The sequence below is a fragment of the Strix aluco genome, chromosome 26 (assembly GCF_031877795.1).
Source record: "Strix aluco isolate bStrAlu1 chromosome 26, bStrAlu1.hap1, whole genome shotgun sequence".
NCBI classification, from domain to species: Eukaryota; Metazoa; Chordata; class Aves; order Strigiformes; family Strigidae; genus Strix; species Strix aluco.
Window position 1 is genome coordinate 5338781 of NC_133956.1, and position 20134 is coordinate 5358914.

Sequence of the window (20134 nt, forward strand, 5' to 3'; positions counted from 1 at the left end):
CCTGTGCAATAGAAGAGCTTGTGGAAAGTTCAGTTTGAGCAGTTTGCTAATGGCCCGAGTCTAAAATTGGGATATTACTCAGGAACATCTACATCACTCCTGCTGGAAGCTGCCCTCCTTCCTCCCCACGTCTGCAGGGATGCTGGGGACACGCCGTAGAGCAGCTCCCCCCACTCTGTTTCCAAGCCCAGAGCTCCTCAGAAGCACATCCTGCACCTTTTTTCTTTTATAAAGGTTCCCCCAAGCACAGGTTTTTTGTTAGGAAGAAAAACTCCTGGGAAATATGCTGAGAAGAGGCAAGCTGAGGCTCCAGCCTCAACTCCAAATTGCTCTGGGTGTAGCGAGAGAAGCTGGCCTGGGAAAGCGAGTGTTAGGGAAGTGCAGTCAGATGGCAGAGCCCGTCTGGGCACTGTAAATTCAGAGCAGAGGGGGTTTCTGTACAGCAGCTCCCTTCCAGAAAAGGGCCATACACGAACTGAACCTCCAATCCGTGACTGGAAATCCCCAAGCTACAATTTCCCCCCACGTTTTTTGAGGCCATTAAGACAAATACTGGCTGCTGCGCAGTGCCCAGAGCAAAGGCTCGTTCATGCTGTTGAAGTCTGTAACATCCTCATCCCACCCGGGTCAGACTAACACCATCCTATTTAGAAAGTCCTGGTTCATGACTGAAACCCCAAACTCACCATCAGGGATCACAAAATCAAAGAACCACCAGAAGTAAACAGCTGGGATGGCTCCGCGTTCCCCTGCTGAGCGGCTAGACTAGAAATACCCCTACAAAGGCCTTGTGCTTCGTTCCCCTTCATTTCCCAAAGGTACTGTAAGAAAGGCCAGCAGCGTGAAAGGGGAAACAACTGAACTGATGATCTACAAAATAAAGCAAAGAGCAGGAAAGCAGCTTTCACGCCAGCCACGCTTACCTCCAGCACCAGCTGTACGATGCGTAAAATGTTGTGGGACAAACAATTATTTCAGCTGACTTGAGTGAGTTAAGTGGATGAAAAATTTTCTTCCCTGAATTATGGAAGCTGAAGCTCACTGCATTTCATTTATACAGACAGTGGAGAACAGGCTTGTCACATTCATTATTGCTTCTGGTTCGTTTTTCTGTATTATTCTCCTTATTGCAACGTTAAAGCTCCAAACAACACCCTAAGTGTTTCTAGAGAAATGAGCTATTTTAACTGGATTCTATTGGAGTGTCATGACTATGTTTAATATTAAGTGGCTTTCAAAACCGAGAACCCATTCTCTGTGAGTAACTCTTCTGCCAATTCAAGCTTACACCGACCGATATAAAACACTGACAATCACAACACGACTTCATGTAACCACCACCAAATGTCATCAAGCAAAAATAGTCTTTATTCAAATTTCATGGAAACAGGAATCACTGTACTTTGCAAGACAGGGAAAAATAAAATAAAAAAATTTAATATAAAACAAGGATATTGTCACAATACCAGAATATGGAACTATACTTCTTTTCCCTATGGATTACTGCAAGTACCTATGTTTATTTTTCCTTTTGACTGTGCTATTCACAACTTTGTAAGTCCAAAAAATATGAAACAGAAGTAGTATGAAACTTAAGACTTAGCACTTCCACTAAATGGCATACATCAAAGGGCATCAATTCAAGGGCAAAGACTGTTGAAGCCGTCATACCTACCTATCAGTCATCACTGCAATCTCATAAACCCACCAAGGTGCAGTGCTCGTTCTCTGCAAGGCTCTTGCTGGAAAACAGGGCAGTTTTGGGGCTCTGGGAAGAGTTATATTTAAAGAGAACCTTTCTATAGGATAGAAAATGAGCTGAACAGCCTTGCACCAGAGAACATTGCAGGGAGGGAGCACTGCAGTTAACAATGACAGACATACCATCAGCGTTGTTAAAAATATACAGCATCGACATGTTTTCTACTTCAATCACTTGCGCTACAACTACTAAACATGTACAAAAGATTTTTCCGACTGTTCCAAGTGTGGTTGCAGCAAGGTTAGGATCTGGAGCGAGACCTTGACCGCGATCGGGAGTGTGACCTAGAGGCAGACCTAGATCTAGACTTGGACCGGGACCTAGGCTTTGAGACAGATTTAGACCTGGAACGAGAATCTGATTTGACATTTGGTTTTGACTTGGAAATCGACCTAGACCTGGAGCGAGACACCCGACGTGCAGCTGCATCCTCACCCTCACCTTTGGCCTCCTTTTTGTCAGAATCTGATTTTAGATGCTCCTTTTCTTTGGAGGCTGACCTGGACCGCTCGTGGCTGTCCTTCCTTTTCTTCTTGCTACTTGGTTTGCTGTCTCGCTTGCTGCGCCTCTTGCTTTTCTCACTCTTGCTGCGGCTCCTGCTTCTGCTCCTGCTGTCATCCCTGCTTCTCTTCCTACTTTTCCTTTTATCCTTACTGTGGCTCCTGCTCCTACTCTCATCCCTGCTCTTGCTCCTGCTTCTAGCCTTGCTAATGCTCTTCTCCCTGTCTTTGCTTCTACTCTTCTCCTTGCTCCTACTCCTCATGCTCTCCCTCGCCTCTCCCCTGTCCTTACTCCCACTCCTGCTCCTACTCTTTTCCTTGCTGCGGCTCCTGCTCTTTGCTTTCTCATCACTGTTATGGAGAGTGCCCTCAGATTTATCTTTACTTTTGTTTCGGGATTTCTCTGCACTCCTGCTGCGGCTCCTACTTTTATCCTCTTTACTTGGAGTCCTGCTTTTCTCTTTTTGGCCTCTGCTACGGCTCTTGCTTCGACTACGGCTCTTGCTTCTGGAACGGGACACAGACCTGGAAGTGCAAAGGCAACAGACAGCTCCACTTTAGTGCGGCCTGGATTGGACGAGCACTTAGTGTGCGTAATACAGCGGGGAAAAGAAAAAACAAACAGTGTTCCTACTGCAAATTTAAGAGGATGCTTCTCATTTAAGTGGGTAGCCCCCACTTCTTCCAACACAAAGACATACCTGGATCTTGATCTACTCTTGGAGCGACTACTACTGGCACTGCGGCTCCTGCTCTTATGAGAATGTCTGCTTCGAGAGCGAGACCTGGAACAAAACCAAGCAGCTTAACATTAGCACATGCCTACGGAGAGCTTGTGATCCCCTGGTCCCTGTGGGTAAAACTCCATTTAAAGCACCTTTCAAGCAACTGAACGGTAAGAGCATTACGCAATACAGTTACAAACTTAAAGATCCCTTCTCCCCACTGCTCGTCCCCTGCTGCCATGTCTGGAAGCGACCAGGGTTCTAAATCTGGAAGAAAAATATGCAACCTTATTTAGGATAAGGAAGCGAGAATCACCTTCCCAATCGAGTCAGAGTTTGAATACAGTGAGACACTAGGATAAAGCTTTAACTGCAGGCTTTGGTTTCATAAGCAAGCTGCTCTACGAACAGTAGAAGTTTGAGTCTTCTTGCAACACCAAGTACTACCCCAGAGTGGAAAAGGGAAAATACTTGGGTGTTGCGTGCTGAAGCTGTTCTCTCAATCATACAAGATCGAGGGGTTTCCAAGCTGAGACAGAACTGTTAGTCCTGGTGCTTCTAGCAGAACACAGTGTTCAGAGCCAAAGTGCTAAAAGCACCTTCTGTTTCACTCTATCCACAGCTCCACCTGCCACCCAGCCCCTCCCGCAAGACGGCGAGGCCCAGCACGCTGCCAGGCGTTACGCCCGGGGATACACACCCTCACCAAGGAGGACACCTCTGAGCAGAGCCCTCATTTCCCTTGGTTACTTGCAGGTAACTAATACATTCTCCAAAACTAGATTTACTGTGAACACTGAACCCTTCCAAGGTGTTTTGGAACCTGCTGTATGTTCACATAATCAGCCTGAGCTACGTTATAAAGAGACGTACCTCGAATGGCTTCGGCTTCTGGAGTAAGAGCGGCGCCGTCTCGATCCAGGTCTGTCTTCCACTAATCTAATCTTTCTGCCATTTACTTCTGTCCCGTCCAGCTTTTCAAGGGCTCTTTTCATGTCAGAATAGGATTTGAACTCAATCACACCTTCATTTTTCCTTCCTTTGTGTGCATCTGCATATGTCACTTCCCCTGCCTGACGCATATAATCCTAGAGGAAGAGGACAGAATAGCCATTGCCTCAAATCCAGAGTCAGGCTTCCAGGCTCACCCTGTTCATTTCTGCAACGACGCTCACTTAGCCTCTTCTATTCACACGGATGTCAGCAAGGGGTTTAACAAACAGCATTTGTAGTGCTAACACCAAGGTTTCTGAGCAAGCCAAATAACACACTGTGCTTTCACAGAGTTTGTGTCTTAGAGCCAAGGTGGCGTTGATAGTTTTGAGCCAAATGATAATTTAAGGTCTCCCATCTTGAGGCTAATATCAAATATGCTCTGGGCTATGAATTTCAAATTACAAAAGTGATTAAAGAAAGAAAATGCTTGCTCTCTAAATCACGTTTTCAAAGGTAACCTGGGAAAGGTGATAAAGGTTGAATATGAAGAGGCAAGAAGACAAGCAGACTTCCCTTCATCCCTTCTTCCCTTCATCTCCACCTAGGTAACATATCTCATTCTGCAGGAAAAAAACCCCCACACAAGTAAAAGCTCAATTTATTCTCCCACTTCATGCTTCCTGGCTTCTCTGTTTCAATTACTAAACCCCTCTGTTTATCAGGGAGGGCCACTCTGCCGTGCTTTGGGCAAGCAGTCAGACAGGGCCGCTGTGGACTTCAGCTGCAATGGAAACGGGGCACAGAACTCCAGTTCACTCTGGTTTCAACCCAGCTACTCCCATCTCTCAAACTCCCATGTCACTGAAATGAAAGCTATTCAAAAAAAGCAATGCATCCAGTAGAGGGTTAATCATGCCATGCTCTACTTACAATTTTTAATACCAGAAGCAAAGACAAGCTATTGATGGGTGAAGCATTAACAGCAAAAGACATTTGAAGAATCTCAGTACATACCTGAACTAGTGTTACATATTCAATTACAGACCAGTTTCTACTACATCAAAGTTTGTTTAGAACAAATTTTACACATCCTTAAAAGAGAACCATAAAAGAAAGTGTTCCTGTAAGAACAAGTGTTTTTAACCATTGCTGCTAAGTTTGACAAGGAAACACTTTTTGCACCTACTATTGAAATTCTGCTCCTTGTCCTGCCCCCTCAATCCACGATGCCGATAATCGTGAGTCAACACTTCACCTCCAGCGGACTCAGAGGTACTGTGGGCTACACAGTGTTACCCAACACTTCCACTGCTGAGAATCATGTTCCATCCTTTGAACTTAAGAAAATACTAGCTTTGGGCAGAGGTTTTGCATGATTGCTCATTCTGGAAGCATCCTTTCCCTGAAACTCTCTTTAAAACAGCTTTACATGGAAATTCTTAACGGGGACTGCGTAAGAATGATGCTATCTCTTCCAAATAGCTCTAGCATCTTACAAGTTGATGAGTAAAATACAAAGTGACAAGGGCAAAGTCCTCCATCTCTAGTGAATCCTACCACTGGCATGATTGAAGTCTGTTTTGTCAGGGCTTAAAGATAAAACACACCTGTACGTGATGTTGGTTTGTGTTAAGGAAGAAAGTTATCCTCCCACTGTCCAGTGACACCAAGTCTGCAGGTGCAACTCCCAACATGGCATTAATGATTTCATATATGCAAATACACTTCCATACTGACTTAACGCACGTATTACTTCCAAAATCTACTTGTGTGCATATGAGCACGCAGACTTATTAACAAGTTGGAGTCAAGAACACAGGTGTATACCAGTTCTCCTCGTTGAAACGGAAGCTAAATTTTTTACCCTTTGTGCTCTTTAATAGAGAGAGGGTAAAGAAAGGGGCCCCATACCTTAAGATCTTGCCAACTGCAGCGGCTTGACAAATTTTCCACAATCAATCTGTATTCTGTACGGGTAGGAGGACCGTACTTATCTCTTCCGCTTCTTCTATAACCATATCCACCTTTAGGAGGTGACAAGCAGACAGCAGTACTTCAGCTAGGGAAATGGAGCGCTCGCTCTACATCCCCGACGAAAACTGTTCTGCCCCGTATGTTCGCAAACACATTAAGAATTCACCCACCCGCTAGTCTCGCTCAATCCCCCTTGTATAAAATGTTACAAAGATCCAAAGCATTAAAAAAATTTACTACAAGCACATCATTAAAACAACGCACATAATTATAATTGCGCTACGATTAACATGCAATTAAATTTAAGTTATTTTTAAAACAGTTTGAAAGAAGAAACCAAATTAAGCCAGTTTACTAATGTTACTTACATTGCTTAAAGGCTTTCTGAATATCTGACATGAATAAAGCTTTTCAGGCACCTATTTCAGATTAATCTCATCTGTCTCTAACCCTTGGGATCCTCACCACCCGGGTCTAATAGGAAAAGGTTGCGGTCGTCACATGGCTTCCTTTTTTGGTCAGCCAAGGGCCACAAAGGTCAAAGAGCCACTCATGGAAAGGTAACCCAAGGTCAGCAAATGGAACGGGCAGTCATCTTAGCCTCAAAGGACTCTTTTAATTAAAACATTGAGGTCTTTGTTAAATCTATGTTAAACATCACATTGCAAATAAACCATTCAAATAGTTAAACGAAATGATAATAATAAAAATGGTACAAGAAATTCTGTTTATTAATTTATCAATTAAAATAGTTTAATACAACAAACAAGTTAATAAATATTCAGATCAAGTTACATTTACAGTTACAGAACACTATTCACAACTTCATAGAATTTTCTTTTAAAATTACTTTTTTTAAAAAATGAGCAAAAAATGTTTTATTTAAAATAAGTCACGGATACAAATGCATATTAGTGCTTACTGCGTCCAGAACCGTAACTGCTGTCACGACGTGGGCCTCTGGCATGCTCAACGATCACTCTCTCCCCACAAAGATCTTTACCATTTAGCTCATAAACAGCATCGTCTGCATCTCGCAGATCATCAAACTCAACAAAGCCGTACCTAGAGAGAGGAGGGAGAAAAAGAATCACTCGGAAAGAACTGAACCCGAGGTACCTGTGCTCAAAACCAACCCGCATCCCACAGCGGGTTTCTGCAGAGCCCCAAGAACGTGCCCCTCCGCGTGCTGTCCTTCAGCTGGGCATCGCTTGCGTGATGGCTACTGAAAGGTTCAGGGCCACTAAATATGGTGCTATGCTGCTTTATTCAATAAATTTGCTCAACGGCAGTGAGGCTGAAATAGCATCTGACAGATATTACAGTATATATCTTCCACGGATTAGGATTTATCCTGATTTTTGAAGAGTGCTGGGTTCATTCCTGGTTCTATTACGAAGCTATCTTAACTCCTACACGTCAAATGGAAATACTCGTTCATCTCTGCAAACACAAGCGGTCTGTACACCCTGCATGAAAGGTCCAACAAGAAAGAAAATATAAAGACAGGTCAGGAAAAGGGATTTTGTTTTAATCAGACTCATTTTACCCTTGACTGCGGACAGTACTGATGGTTTGGGTGAGAAAAGCAACGTGCTCATGCAACAGGAGAGATCTTCCACCTACTGAGATACTTGCAGATTACCACGTACTGCTGAGGGAGTGTTTTATGCCCACTCTATTTCCGATAACCTAGCATCCTGGAGAGCATGGCAAGTCCAGACCTTGTTAAGGGACATAAAATCCAGCAACAGTAATGAGGAACAAGTGCTCTCGGCAAAAGAAGAGTGCCCCTGCAGCCAAGGGGCCTTGCAAGGGCAGCACGGGCTGCAGGTCCAGAGAAGAACAAAGTTTAGTGTTTGAAAAACTCTGCTGCACTAGCCTTGCTCAAGACTTGGAAGTCATGGGCAGATCAAGCTCAAAAGGAAGGATACATATTGAAAAAAATATATAATGCTTAATTTCAACATTCAAATGAACATTTTGGCATCAGTTTCCTATTACCAAAAACGCACACAACACAGAAAAGCTTGCAGACCACTGCTTGCCTGAGAACTTAAAGCCAGCGTTTTCAGTTTAATCTTCAGAGGTGCTACAGGCATCAGTGCCAACGTCAGGCTGCTGCAAGTGCCTAATTCCTGTTGGCTAGAGATCCCAGAAGACCGAGCGTAGGGTTTTAAAATAATTTCTTACAGCTGGTGCTCAGGGACAAGCTGGTGACTTGCTTATGATTGCAAAGCAAATGCACTGAAGCAAAACTCAAGCCTGCTAATTTCTAACTTGACAAGAGTTAAACACCTGTTTAAAACCAATACTGTGGAGATGCCCGTTATCCCAACAGGTCAGGAGAAGAGGCCAAAAAGCACCAGAGTGCTGTTTATTGGGAGTTCAGAGTCCACCTGCAGTTGAAATCCCTTCTCCTTCAGTTACTGGATCCAGGCTCCAGACTCGCCCAGGCAATAGCTGCGGATGCTGCAGCCCCGTGCACAGCCGGGAGAACTCTCCGGCTGCTATAGGCAAACACGTAATCCTAAACTTGGGTCTTTGCAAGCCACAGGGGGAAATTTTTGTGAGTGCTGGTGTTTTAAATAATCCAGAAGAACAAAGCCCTGATACAAAACCGCTGGCCTCCCCTTTCAGATCACTCCATTTTTAAGCTTTCTCACTACCTCCCCCAACCATGGCGCTACCAGCTTTGCTGTGTAATGGTACCTGTATTCATGAAATACTTCAGAATGACTTCAAACACCACAAATAAGGTGGCTGCTTTTTGCATGCAAGTGCTGTAGTTTCAAGGAAGAAACAAGCACGATTGATTTATAACAATTACAGTCATTATAAAACCATTCAAATTGTAACTTTCTTCCCTTCAATTCCAAAAATAGACCAAGCGAGTGCAAACGTTTAAATGAGATCTCACCCTAAAAGCTGTTAGTTACAAGGTGAAGTGCCTCATACATGCCAGCACTTTCAAGACAATAAATACCCAGACATTTGAAGCTAGAATAATGGAGGAATATCTGAATTCAATCAGAGCACAGCACTGAACTTGTTCTTCCCAGAAGTGCAGCCAGAAAGAAGTTGCTTGGGGGGCACTCGGTCACCCGTATCGCCCACCAGACAAACCACAGCACCTCTGGCAGCGCCTCGCTGCCCAGCACCACTGGGCTGACACCAGTTCCTCCGCTTGGCCTCCCATGGGAATTTGCTCCCAAGATGGTCCTACATGAACAGGACTTCGTCTGGCCAAACCGTGATGGAAAGCATTAACGCTGGGCTCTTCTCTTTGCTCATTCCAAAAGGAAACGCTTCTCATTTACCCCATGCTGTTCGTCTTTTTCATCTGGGAATATGTAAAATGCAAGTAGCCCTTAGAACAAGATATTACTCTGATGGAAAAGGAAAAAGCAAAAGTTGCAAGAAGAAACTTCTAATTTCTTTAAGACAAACAAGCAAGCTCATAGAACCTTGAGGTTACTTGCATTTAAAGAATACTAAAAATCATACCTCGTATCACTCATAAATGAAAGTAATACTGATCCACCTCTTAAATATGTATAATATTGCACCATACGACCTAAAAACATGAATAAAAAAACCTTCAGAAGCACAGTTTTACACCACGGAAAGCCACAACTGCTGACACAGCCTTAACTACAGCAATCTGAACCTGCTGTGATGACAGCACTGCAAGTAAATCTTCTTTTAAATTCTACTATCACTACTTCATATGTGGCATAAAACTACTTACTAAAAATGTCAATGCAGTTTACTTCAGTGAATGTGAAGCTACACCATTTTCTGTTCATGTATCAAAAAAGGAAAAAGCTACAGGAGTATGTCCTTATCCCAAGCAATTCCAATAGACTAAGCCTCCTAAAAGGTTTCTTTTTGGTTTTTAAATCCAAAGTGAAAAGTGCAATTTTCTAAAATTGCTTAATACCCGAAATAAAAGGCAGACCCTCATCTTTCTCCTCCTTTCAGCTGCTCTCCCACCTGCGTCGCTTTTGAAGCCCACTGGATCCTCCCAGCTGGCTCTGCAGCCCCTCTCCACACCAGCCCACCAGGACCAGCACAAAGTGCCTCTGTGACATTCCCCACGAGCCAATTTTATCCCACTACTCATCAACGGCTGGTGCTGGAGCCCAAAAGCACAAGTCCTCTGCACCAAGAAGGACCTCAAAGCTGCTCTCCCTGCCCGTTGCCAACACAGGCCAGAAATCCATGAAGTTTAGATGGGTGGCAATCCGGCTGAGCTTGACCTGCGGCTGCAGGGTCGATTCAGCAGCTGCTTTGCAGGTTCCCAACAAAGAGGGACCTGCAACTCTCGCCCCGCTCTCCTCTCAACAAATCGATAGTTTGGCAGCTCATTGAATTTCATATTATGCAATTGCTTCGTACGGACAGATGCTCTCAAAACGAGCTCACGGCACCTCCACCGTTCCTCCCGCGTCTCTGGCTGAGCGAGGTTGGGGCAAGCAGGCATCGACACGAGCAGCCGCAGAGGAGGAAACGTATGAAAAACGGATTCCTGGCTTCAGCTTTGTTTGGAATAAAGAATACAACGCTTCCAGCCCTAAAAAACTCTCCTGCACATCAACGTGTAGACGGCTCACGATCCACTCGGGCTGCTCGCCCCGCAGCCAGGCAGGGCCGCAGGCAGCACTCTGCTGCCAGCCCTCCTGCGCCGAGGAACAGCCAGGAGCGGGGCGTTAGCGAGGAAAAGCATCTTCAGGCCGCTTGAAACAAAACACACATAAATGAGTCGCTGAAGTTACAACCTCAAAAAATATTTGAATTTCAATACTTGACTAAAACGTAAGATTTGGTAGTGATTCTTTTAAGTTTCGGCACTAATGACAAACGTTGCTGAGAATCTCTGGTCTTCTCGCACAATTGAACACCTTAAAGCAAAAAGAAATTAAACCCTCACCTTATTCACCCTAACATTAGCAAAGAAAAAAAAAATCCACAAATCCACTGGAATTAAAAAACAACTCATTAGCAGGTCACCTTACCATTATCTAGGTATACTGGGTATCATTATTCTGTCACACCAACTTGACTTGTTTTTAATACCAACTGCTCTAATTAAAGTTACTGGGCATTAAATGTTTTGGTGGGGATGGTGCAGGGATATCAAATCACTTCTCTCCGAGCAACAAATACAGACTTTGAACCTAGCTAGATGGAAGAACTGAAGTTTGAAGCTTTTAGTTTTGACCTGTGTTCCTCAGTCTGTTGGAGAAGTTACATCCCTCTGTCTTGCAAATATTTTACAAGGATGAAGCTGTGAATTCTGGGAAGCTGGTCGGGGTGATGCAGGACAGGTAAATACACAGGTAGAACTATTTTTGAAGATAGATTGCAGATTAGTTTCCTCATCAATGAAAAGCTTGCAGCTCTTAAGTTATTACAGCTAGCTTTTAGCATGTTTTCAGAAGATAAAAAAAGCAGGCTGAAAAGTCCAATTTTCTGGTCACTTAATACATACACTACTGCCATGCACAGCTCTGGTTGTCAATGCAGTTCTGAGTAGGAAAACATAATATGAGAGCTATGAGCATACAATTAGAAATGGCAACTCCTACAGAAACCGGATTTTTATTTTCCCATCCTTCTTTCAGGTAAACATTGCTTTAAGCCTTTGAGTTGCAAGCTTAAATTACAATTAGCAGCAAGCGAGACCCAGCTAAGCTTTTAGGACTCCACTGTATCACATTGCAGTTTCATCCTCTTGCTCAAGCATTTCAGCTTAACCGCTAAAACACCGAACAGCTAATCTCCTGCCAGCTGAGCGTGGAAGATAGCCCACAAGTTTCCAGAAGAAACTGAAAAAATCTCTCAAGTCAAACACTGTGTGGTAATTTTTAATCATTGGCTAAGCACTACTAAAAATAAGTTGTGGAGAAAGGATCACGGGTGAACAAAGCAAACCGCAGAGGACCCCGGCAAAAGTGCAGCGTGAGGCTCTCCCAAGGAAAGAGACACAGAACCTGAGAGCTCGAGTAAATTTTCTGTCAAACCAGAATTTAACTACAAACCAGCAGTAGACTGTTGAAAGACCTTCAGAATATAAAACTAAAAAAAAAGGAATTAAATTGTTGAGTTAATCCCAGAAATACAGACTGAGCTCTATCTAACCCACGACCAAAGCAATCTGCTACAGAAGCAGCAAACAGCAAGGTGAATGACAACTCAATTACATGATCTGAAGTTTCCTGTAGTCCTTCCATTATCTGCAACTTTTGAACTCTGTCTCCCCCAAGTGAAGTTACGAAAATGACTTTAGCTCTGGAATAAAGTGTTTGCACCTGAATTTTAGGTACAAGCAGGCTGTGCCCTCCTCCCCTCTGTACCTGTTACTGTTCATACTTCAGATGCCACAAGCTGAGGCTGCTCAAGCACACCTGTAAGTCAGCTCCCTCACCCACACCACCTCCCCACAGACGATTTCTAAATGCCGAGCTGGGATTGTAGGGCTGGTCCTTCGTAGTTATTTTTCAATAAAAGGAAGATGACAAGTCTGTTAGCCACATCAGCCACGTAACTTGGCGGTTCTACATCTGCTAAGAAAAAGTCGAGGGGGTTTTTTCCAGCATCTGTCTACAAAACAGAAATATTTGATCTGGAGGCTTTAAACAGCAACTGGAAAAGTGCCCCCCCAACACTTTCAAGGCTACACAGCGGGACTGGAAAACAGAGCGCTCAGATATCTCAGTTATGGGCAATCTTCAAAACCACCTGAAGCTGCGTTGGTTAAAACACTGACACATGCACACTTGTTTGTTTTAACAACGGATTTTATTCATCTTATAAACCTGTTATATGTCCTCCTACCAGTACAACCAGCGTTAATGAGCCTTTTCTTTTAATACGCTCAAGACCAACTTTTACAAGAAATTCCTCTGCTCCACTTCTAAAGTGAAATTAGTAACTGTGTCTCCTGGCTAATAATAATAAAATCCATATTCCACTCAGCCTTCCTAAGCAAGACTTCAAGTTGGGTTTCTTGTAAAAAGTAAAGGTGCCAACACTCGCGGGGCTTTAAGTGTTGGGGAAAAAAAAAACACACCAAAAATAGTAATTTGTTTTCTCTTGAAAAATCCACACTTGAATGTCTTGGGCAAGTCCTGGTGGAGCAGGATCCAAACCCTCCAGAGGCAGGAAGGGGTCAGTTGCTGGAACAGCACACAGGTAAGAGCACACACCGTACGCCTGGGCTTCAGCGGGGCTTTGGGGGGGCAGGACACCCCACCGGCTGATGCCACTGCCCCTCCCACCCCGGGGGTCCCAGAACAGACTCTGCTGCTGCAACGGTGCCTGCAAAGAGGGGGGGGGACACACACACACTCTGCCCCCCCCAAGGGTGGGGTTTTTTTGGAGGGCAGGTGGTGTCCCAGGGCACAGCCTGGCTCACCCTTGGGTGCTCATCCTGGGGGCACTGGGCAACCTGTGACACCTCCTCCCCCCCCCGCCCCCCAATAACTGAAGCAGGAACTCCCATAGAGGCCCAGGCGTTCTGGCCCCCCCCGTTACCATGGGAACCCAGGCGTCCTCCAACCCCCCCCCCCCGGGGACCCAGGGGTCCTGCCCCCCCCCCTGTTGTCATAGGAACCCAGGCGTCCTACCACCCCCCACCCCGGGGGACCCAGGCGTCCTGCCCCCCCTTTGCCACAGAGGCCCAAGAGTCCTGCCCCCCCCCCCCCCCCGTTGCCATGGGAACCCAGGCGTCCTCCCCCCATCGCCACAGGGACCCAGGGGCCCTGCCCTCCCCCAAAGGCCTTCAGGGGCCCGGCGGGGACCCAGGCGTCCTGCTCGCCCCCCCTCCCCGGGGGACCCGGCCGTCCCGCCCGCCCCTCACGGCCGCCGCCCGGGGCCGGGCCGGGCCGCGCTCCGCCGACGGGCGGCAGGAGGGGCCGGGCCGGGCCGCGCTCACCCGTTCTTGAGATCCACCTCCAGGATCTTGCCGTAGCCCTTGAAGAACCGCTCCACGTCCCGCTCCCGCGCCTGGTAGCTGAGGCGGCCGATGTAGACCCGCGGCATCGCGCCCGGCGGGGCCGGGGGGGGGGGGGAAAGGGGAGGGGGGGGGGCGGCCCGCGGGGGCGGGGCTGCACCGGCGGCGGAGCGCGCGCGCGCCGAGGGCGGGGCGAGACGGCGGCGTAACGTCACGACGCCGCGCAGGGAGAGGCGGGGGAGCGAGACGGGGTCATACGTCATACGGAAAGCCACGCCCCCCCCGCACAGCCTCGCGGCTCTTAAAGGGGCCGCGCCGCTGTCGGGAGTCCACTGGGTGACAGCGGGTCGGTGGGCCCCGTCCTCCCCGTACCCGTGGCACGGAGAGGGGGGGTCCCCCTGTCCCATATGGGGGGGTTGTACCGCTCCCCCGTACCCCATCTGCAGGGCACTAGTGGGCGCCCCCCATGTGTCAGGAGGCTTGTGGGGTCCCCACTCGCCTGATGAAGAGGCCATGAGCTGGGTCCCCCCTCCCCATACACGGGGTCTGCCTTCCCGGGGGTCGGGGCTCTGGTGGGGGTCCCCATTCCCCATGTGCACGGCAGTGGTGGGAGTTCTCCTTCCCGTGGGTCAGGGGACTCGTGGGGTCCCCCTTCCCCACATGCCAGGCACTGGTGGGGGTCCCCCATGTGCCAAGGTACTTACGGGGTCCCCTCTACGTCAGGGGCTGGCGGGCTGCCCTCTTCCTAAACTGCCAGACACTGATGGGCTCCTCGTCCCCCAACGGCAGGCAGGGATGGGGGTCCCCACACCCAGGGGCGCTCAGGAGTCCCCCACGGCGTCCCCCCTCCCTGGGGACACCCCCCATCCCTGGCCACGCTCAGCCATTCCTCATTCCCGCCGGTGAGCAACCACATCCCTCTTGCAGATCCCGAAATGCCTTTTTGGGGACTTATTTTTATCATTTCAGTCGACACATCAGATGCCTAAACTGTACCAAACCCCAGCAGATGCTCGCGGGAACATTTCAGCTTTAGCAGCCACCACCCCACTAAGAAAACCCCCCCCACCCCCCCCCGAATTAATACCATGTATGTGCAACGCCAGCAGCTGGATTTCCAACCGCGATCCCTCTCATTTGACAAGTAGAGTTAAATTTAATTATTTATTCCTTCATGCCCTGGTGTAGGAGTAAACGCTCAGGAACATTTTGTGAAAGTGAGAGAGTTCTCTAAAGCTTGATAGGTTTTATTGTTGAGTCAAATAAACAAGGGGGATAAAAGCTCTGCATTAATTTCTCTGGTTTATGTCATGCTTAATAGTGCTCTTAACGATCTCAACGTCCTTTTCTTCCTTTTTTCCCCACTTTATTTGTCGATCAGGAAAGTGCTGGGGCACATGATGCTGCTCTGTCTCCAACGCTGGCGCCTTTGCTGCGGGGATAATGAAAATGCAAAATACTGGGGGGTTTAAACAGTGATGGGAGAGCAGAGGGGAGATGCTGGCAAGGACTTTATCACGGGTTACATCTCGTAGGCTTCTTGGTTTGCTCTTGCCTAAGGGAGGTCTCGGTGCGAGGGGTTGTAGGCGGGATAAAATGGCATAATATGTCCAGGCAAATTTAGCTGCTAACACAGGCTGAGTTTTAATTTCAGAGAGGTTTGCTCTTCTAAAAGCACAGGCAGTTGTAGAGGAGCCCCCTGTGACCTTGAGCAATGTCCCCACCCCACCGCTCGCCTCCTCGCCCCCCAGGACCCAGAAAATGCCCCAAAATGATGGTATGATGCTTAACTCCCCCTTTTTCACACTTAAAAGCTGAGTTTTTGGAGCGAGACTCCCCCCTGCAGCAGTAGCTTTACACGCTGGTGTTTTCCATTGCATGTCACCCTCCGGGGAGGTAAATGTGCTGCTTGAAGCTCTTCTCTGCCATCAGCAAAAGGCAGCGTGGAGCAGAGCGGCCGTTTACCACTCTCCACTGGCGACACTCAAAAAGTCCCTACAGGAATGAAAAAATTCTTCATTGACTCGAAACTGCGGGATGATCAGATGCAGGATGGCTTTACCCCAGGCACAGCACGGGGCTGCACTATGGCTTTGCACGAAATAATCAAAGAACTTGCACTGACCTGGTGCAACAGTTTATTTCAATTGCAAAAGAGATTTCGGTGCTGTTTCACTTCCAGCTCATTCTCGGGAGCATCACGCAGAGCCTGCTGAAAGCTCAGAGCATCCTCTGGGGACACGCACACCACGACAGAAGCAGCGCTACTGAAATCACACGGCGGGTTTATTCCAGAGAAGAGGGGACAGGCAGTTCTGCACGGGGGGGAGGTGCCCAAGGGAAAAACTTCAGCTCCGGGACACTTGGAGGCCCAGCACTGCGGCCTTCCCCATCCCTCCCTGGGCACCAGCTCCCAGGGCCAACAGGACGCAGCACTGGCCTGGCAGGACACGCCAAAAGCAAAGACAGCTGCGCTCACTCCTTGGCTCCAAACGGCTCTCTCCAGGAGAAGGGAACAGGGCTTTCTAGCAATTCCCTCTGTTTTCCCCTTCCTGTTGCCAGGAGACAGGCGCCAGGCTGCCATGTCACTGTGAGGCAGCACTGTCGTCACAGCGACGTTGGCACCTGGCACCAGGGCCCTTCATTCTGCTGACCGGCACGACCCAGACCAGTCAGAGAAAGGGCCATGGATGGACACGTGAGCCAAGATATGAAAAAACAAATTAAAATGGAGCCACCTTCGCCAGAGACACCCTGGGCTTCCGACCCTGAGGGGTCAGCTTGGTGGCCGGCTTCACCCTGTCCCAGCCGTCCAGGAGGGGATACGGGAGCATCTTGGGACGCTGCCACCGGGCCTCTCCCGGAAGGAAATGCCCTCCAAGCTTTTGTGGGTGACTCCTGGGCCCCCATGACATGCCATCTCCTCCTAGAAGACATCTGTGCTAACACCAGCCCGGCTTCAGCCCAGCTCTTCCTCCAGAAGCTCTGGGAGGTTGTCAACAGCCAGCACTTCCAGTCCATCTGGTGGGGAGACGATGGCAACTGCATCGTCATCGCCAAAGAACTCTTCCAAACGGAAGTGCTGGGGAGGAAGGGACACCACAAGATCTTTGAAACTGAGTCCATGAGAGGCTTCATTCTCCAACTCAACCTCCATGGATTCTGCAAAATGGAGAGGGATTCCATCATCTCCATCTCCATCGAGGAGCTGCAGGCACTAGCAGCAGCAGGGCCTGCTCTGGGCAAGGTACGTCAGGTCCTCCGCACACGAGCGAACCCTCGGGACAGCTGGGGAGGGGGAGAGGTTCACCTTCAGATAAAATAAACCTTCTCAAGGTAGGGAGCAAGGATGGGGCTGGGAGAAAATTGCCTGATTTTGGCTCATGGGTCGTTTTCAGGAATTCTCGGTGCAGGATTTCAGAGGAGCAGAAATGCTGACAAAATGGATTTGGGTTATTTCTGCTTGCTTTGACCCTGTGAAACAGAAGACAGTCCCATCATAACAAGCCTTTTTTGTGTTTGCTCCATATCTGGCTGCACCAAACATTTCAATCTTCTCGCGGCATCAGCTGACAAGATACACGCCAGCCTCACATTATTCCCAACGTGTCCATTCCACGCTGAGGAGCCTGAAAACTAGTGGTGGATGGCTTTCTCCATCGCTTTTTAGGCCTTTGAAAACCCTGCACTTCTCTGCTCCCAAGAGCCCAAAACACAAGGCTGGTTATTACTTAACAAAACCCGATCCTAACATTTGATTCAGCCAAAACTTGGCGTTTAAAATGCCCTGGAGAGCCCTTTTTCATACCCACCCACGTTTGTCTTTTCTGGTGCAGATGCTTAGTTATGGGACCTCTGTCTTTCTCCTTCCTGCAGTGATGGCAACTAACTCCTCTCCTTTGCATTCCGTAGCTGCTCTTCTACCACAACCCCCTCTTCAACAGAGATGACCCCAACCTCCTCACGATGTTCACGCAGAGTGCCGGGGGCAGAAAGAGAGCCCCAGCTGCACCCCCACTGGGCCCCGACATGGAGGAAGACCACCTGAGAAGACGGCGCCCTGAGGCTCAGCCGGCGGTGGGAGCTGTGCAGGAGGACAATGACACCCGGACATCGGCAACCACCAGCTCCACACCCACCGAGCTGTGGGCCGGCACAACCGCCCCGAGGGGCAGTGCCGGTCCCCCCCCACCCAAACGCCACTGCAGCCACAGCCCCGCTGGCACCCAGGAGGCGGCTCCTGCTCCAGCCACGGCTTCACCACCCCCTGTCACACCTCCTGCCCCTGCAAACAGCCCCCGCACCCCAGCCAGGGGATTCTCTTCTTCTCCCTAATAAACCTTTCCCAGCTGCCTTGACCTGTCTCTACAGTCTCATAGTCGCTGTCTCCACACCCGGGGCTGGGGGGGTTGTTGCCTTTGGGGACACGAAGGTTTTGGCTCCAGCCCGGGAAAGCCAAAGGCCCTGGGCACAAGCGCTGCGCTCAGCAAAACCCAGCAAAAGGCCACCCTGGGGCTAATCCAGGAGCTGCACCAGCACCCAGGGCCACTCCAACCAAACCAGTCCCTCACAGCTCTTGGGGAGGCCATGCCCCTTCCTCCCCCAGCTCAGGCCAGGGGCCAGGGGCAGCGGGGCTGCAGGGAGCACACTTGGCTTCTCCTGCCCATCCCACAGCCCAGCTGGGGAGAGCTACAGCATTGCCGCTGGCATAGCCACACCTCTGTCCTATGGGAGTCACAGCTTGGCCCTACTGCAGGAAGAACCTCTCTCTCCCAGCAGCATTTACTCAGGCTTCCTCTTGAGAAGAGCCTTTCACCGAAGCCTTTACACAAGATGCTGCCTCGTGAGCCCCTTCCTTTCCACACAAAGGGAATTGCGCTTTTTGGGGAGAGCAGACCTGGAACACCGCCTCTGCAGGGTGCTCCACACTTCACACCCATGGATGCAAAGAGATTACAGTGCTCAGGAGGAATTAGATCACGAGGTCACAGTAAACATGCAGCGCTACCTGGCACAGTCAGTCATGGAAAGATTCCCTCAGTTAGGTCCCAGGTAAGAGCTGAGTATGTGATTCCACCTCCCAAGTGGAGCATCCATCCGCCAGATGAAGAGGCCCACACCAGTTCAACTGGCACCGGGAAGCAGCAGGCAAATGCTGCTCGTGCCCTGTCCCAGTGACTTTATTTCATCTCACGCCCTGTCCCAGTGACTTTAAAATCGATATTGCTGTATTGGTGGCTTGGGTTACAGAAACCAGAGACCTTCAATAACGTCAGAGAGCTTGCCAGGTCTGCACAAAGTCACTGAGAAGCAGGTCAAAGTGGGAGCACTAGTTCAAGGAAGGTTCACAGGCGGAGACATACCCGATGAAGTCAGGAATGTTGAAATCACTAATCCAGAGAGGGGGATGTCACTTGTACCAAACCAGGGGTTGAAGACTTCTGGGCTTGTAACGCGCTCTCCAGCGGAGGACACCCAGATCATTCCTCACTTGGGTTTTCTTAGCCAGTGGTCTCCAAAGTTGGGCTGTGCAAGACAATCCACAGGGATGCAGGAAGCAAACAGTTGAACTTCTATTTATTGTCATCTTATTTACATATTCTCACACAGAAATGGTCTATTCTCAACAGTAAATGACTTCTTCACAATACGCTGGAATGAGACGGGAGCTACGATGAACATCCCTCGTACCACACGGAGATCTGTGCTTATCTCGCGCCAAAGGGCTGAAAAGACCTGTTGAACTTCAAGTTTTCTTTTCCAAAAAGACAAGCCTTGCAGACTTGCTGATGACCAGCTGCTGTCAGTAGTACGCTACCGAGCAGATCTTGTCCAAAAAATAAACACACGTCAAGTGCCCCTTCAAGGTGAAGGTGCCGTTTGAACGACGAGTGAGAAAGTAACTTGTGCTATGGAGAGAGCATTTGCTAAAACCCCCGAAATCAAACAGTTTGCAAGCGCAGCTGGCTGACACCGGGAGCGATGGACATTTATCAGCCAAGAAAACCCTTTGCCTAAGCAGTGGACGGACTGAAAAACAAGTATCAGGGTTTAATAAGCACAGCCGACGATGCAGTTCTTCCATTTGCACCTACACACCTGCGTGAGGAATTTTTCTCAGCAGCGAGTCATTAAAACCAAGTATCAAAATAAACTGGACTTAGAGCCAGCCCTTTGGATGGCTGTATCACAAAGTGCTAAACCAAGATTTTCAAAAGTAATGAAGCACAGGCAATCACAGAGCCCTCACCATAAAATATTATTATTAATAACAGTCTTT

General features: G+C 48.5%; 2 protein-coding genes across 3 annotated transcripts; one reads left to right on the plus strand and one right to left on the minus strand.

The window, feature by feature from the left end:
* Positions 1–1347: 1347 nt before the first annotated feature.
* SRSF4 (serine and arginine rich splicing factor 4) lies at positions 1348–13968 on the minus strand. Of its 2 annotated transcripts, XM_074850784.1 has the most exons (6): positions 13837–13968; positions 6820–6962; positions 5835–5947; positions 3861–4075; positions 2964–3047; positions 1348–2787 (listed from the first exon to the last, which is right to left on the minus strand). In XM_074850784.1, the coding sequence occupies exons 1-6, from the start codon at positions 13941–13943 to the stop codon at positions 2004–2006; spliced, it is 1446 nt and encodes a 481-aa protein (XP_074706885.1). In that variant the 5' UTR covers positions 13944–13968; the 3' UTR covers positions 1348–2003. The 2 variants fall into 2 exon arrangements, with proteins under 2 accessions (XP_074706885.1, XP_074706886.1); XM_074850785.1 differs by lacking the exons at positions 6820–6962; positions 13837–13968 and adding an exon at positions 6266–6462.
* A 2056-nt stretch (positions 13969–16024) lies between these two features.
* LOC141934997 (uncharacterized) lies at positions 16025–19032 on the plus strand. Its single transcript, XM_074850870.1, has 4 exons — positions 16025–17101; positions 17767–18141; positions 18461–18697; positions 18940–19032. Exons 1-4 carry the CDS (start codon positions 16541–16543, stop codon positions 19030–19032), a joined length of 1266 nt encoding a protein of 421 aa, XP_074706971.1. The 5' UTR covers positions 16025–16540.
* The last annotated feature ends 1102 nt before the right edge of the window (positions 19033–20134 follow it).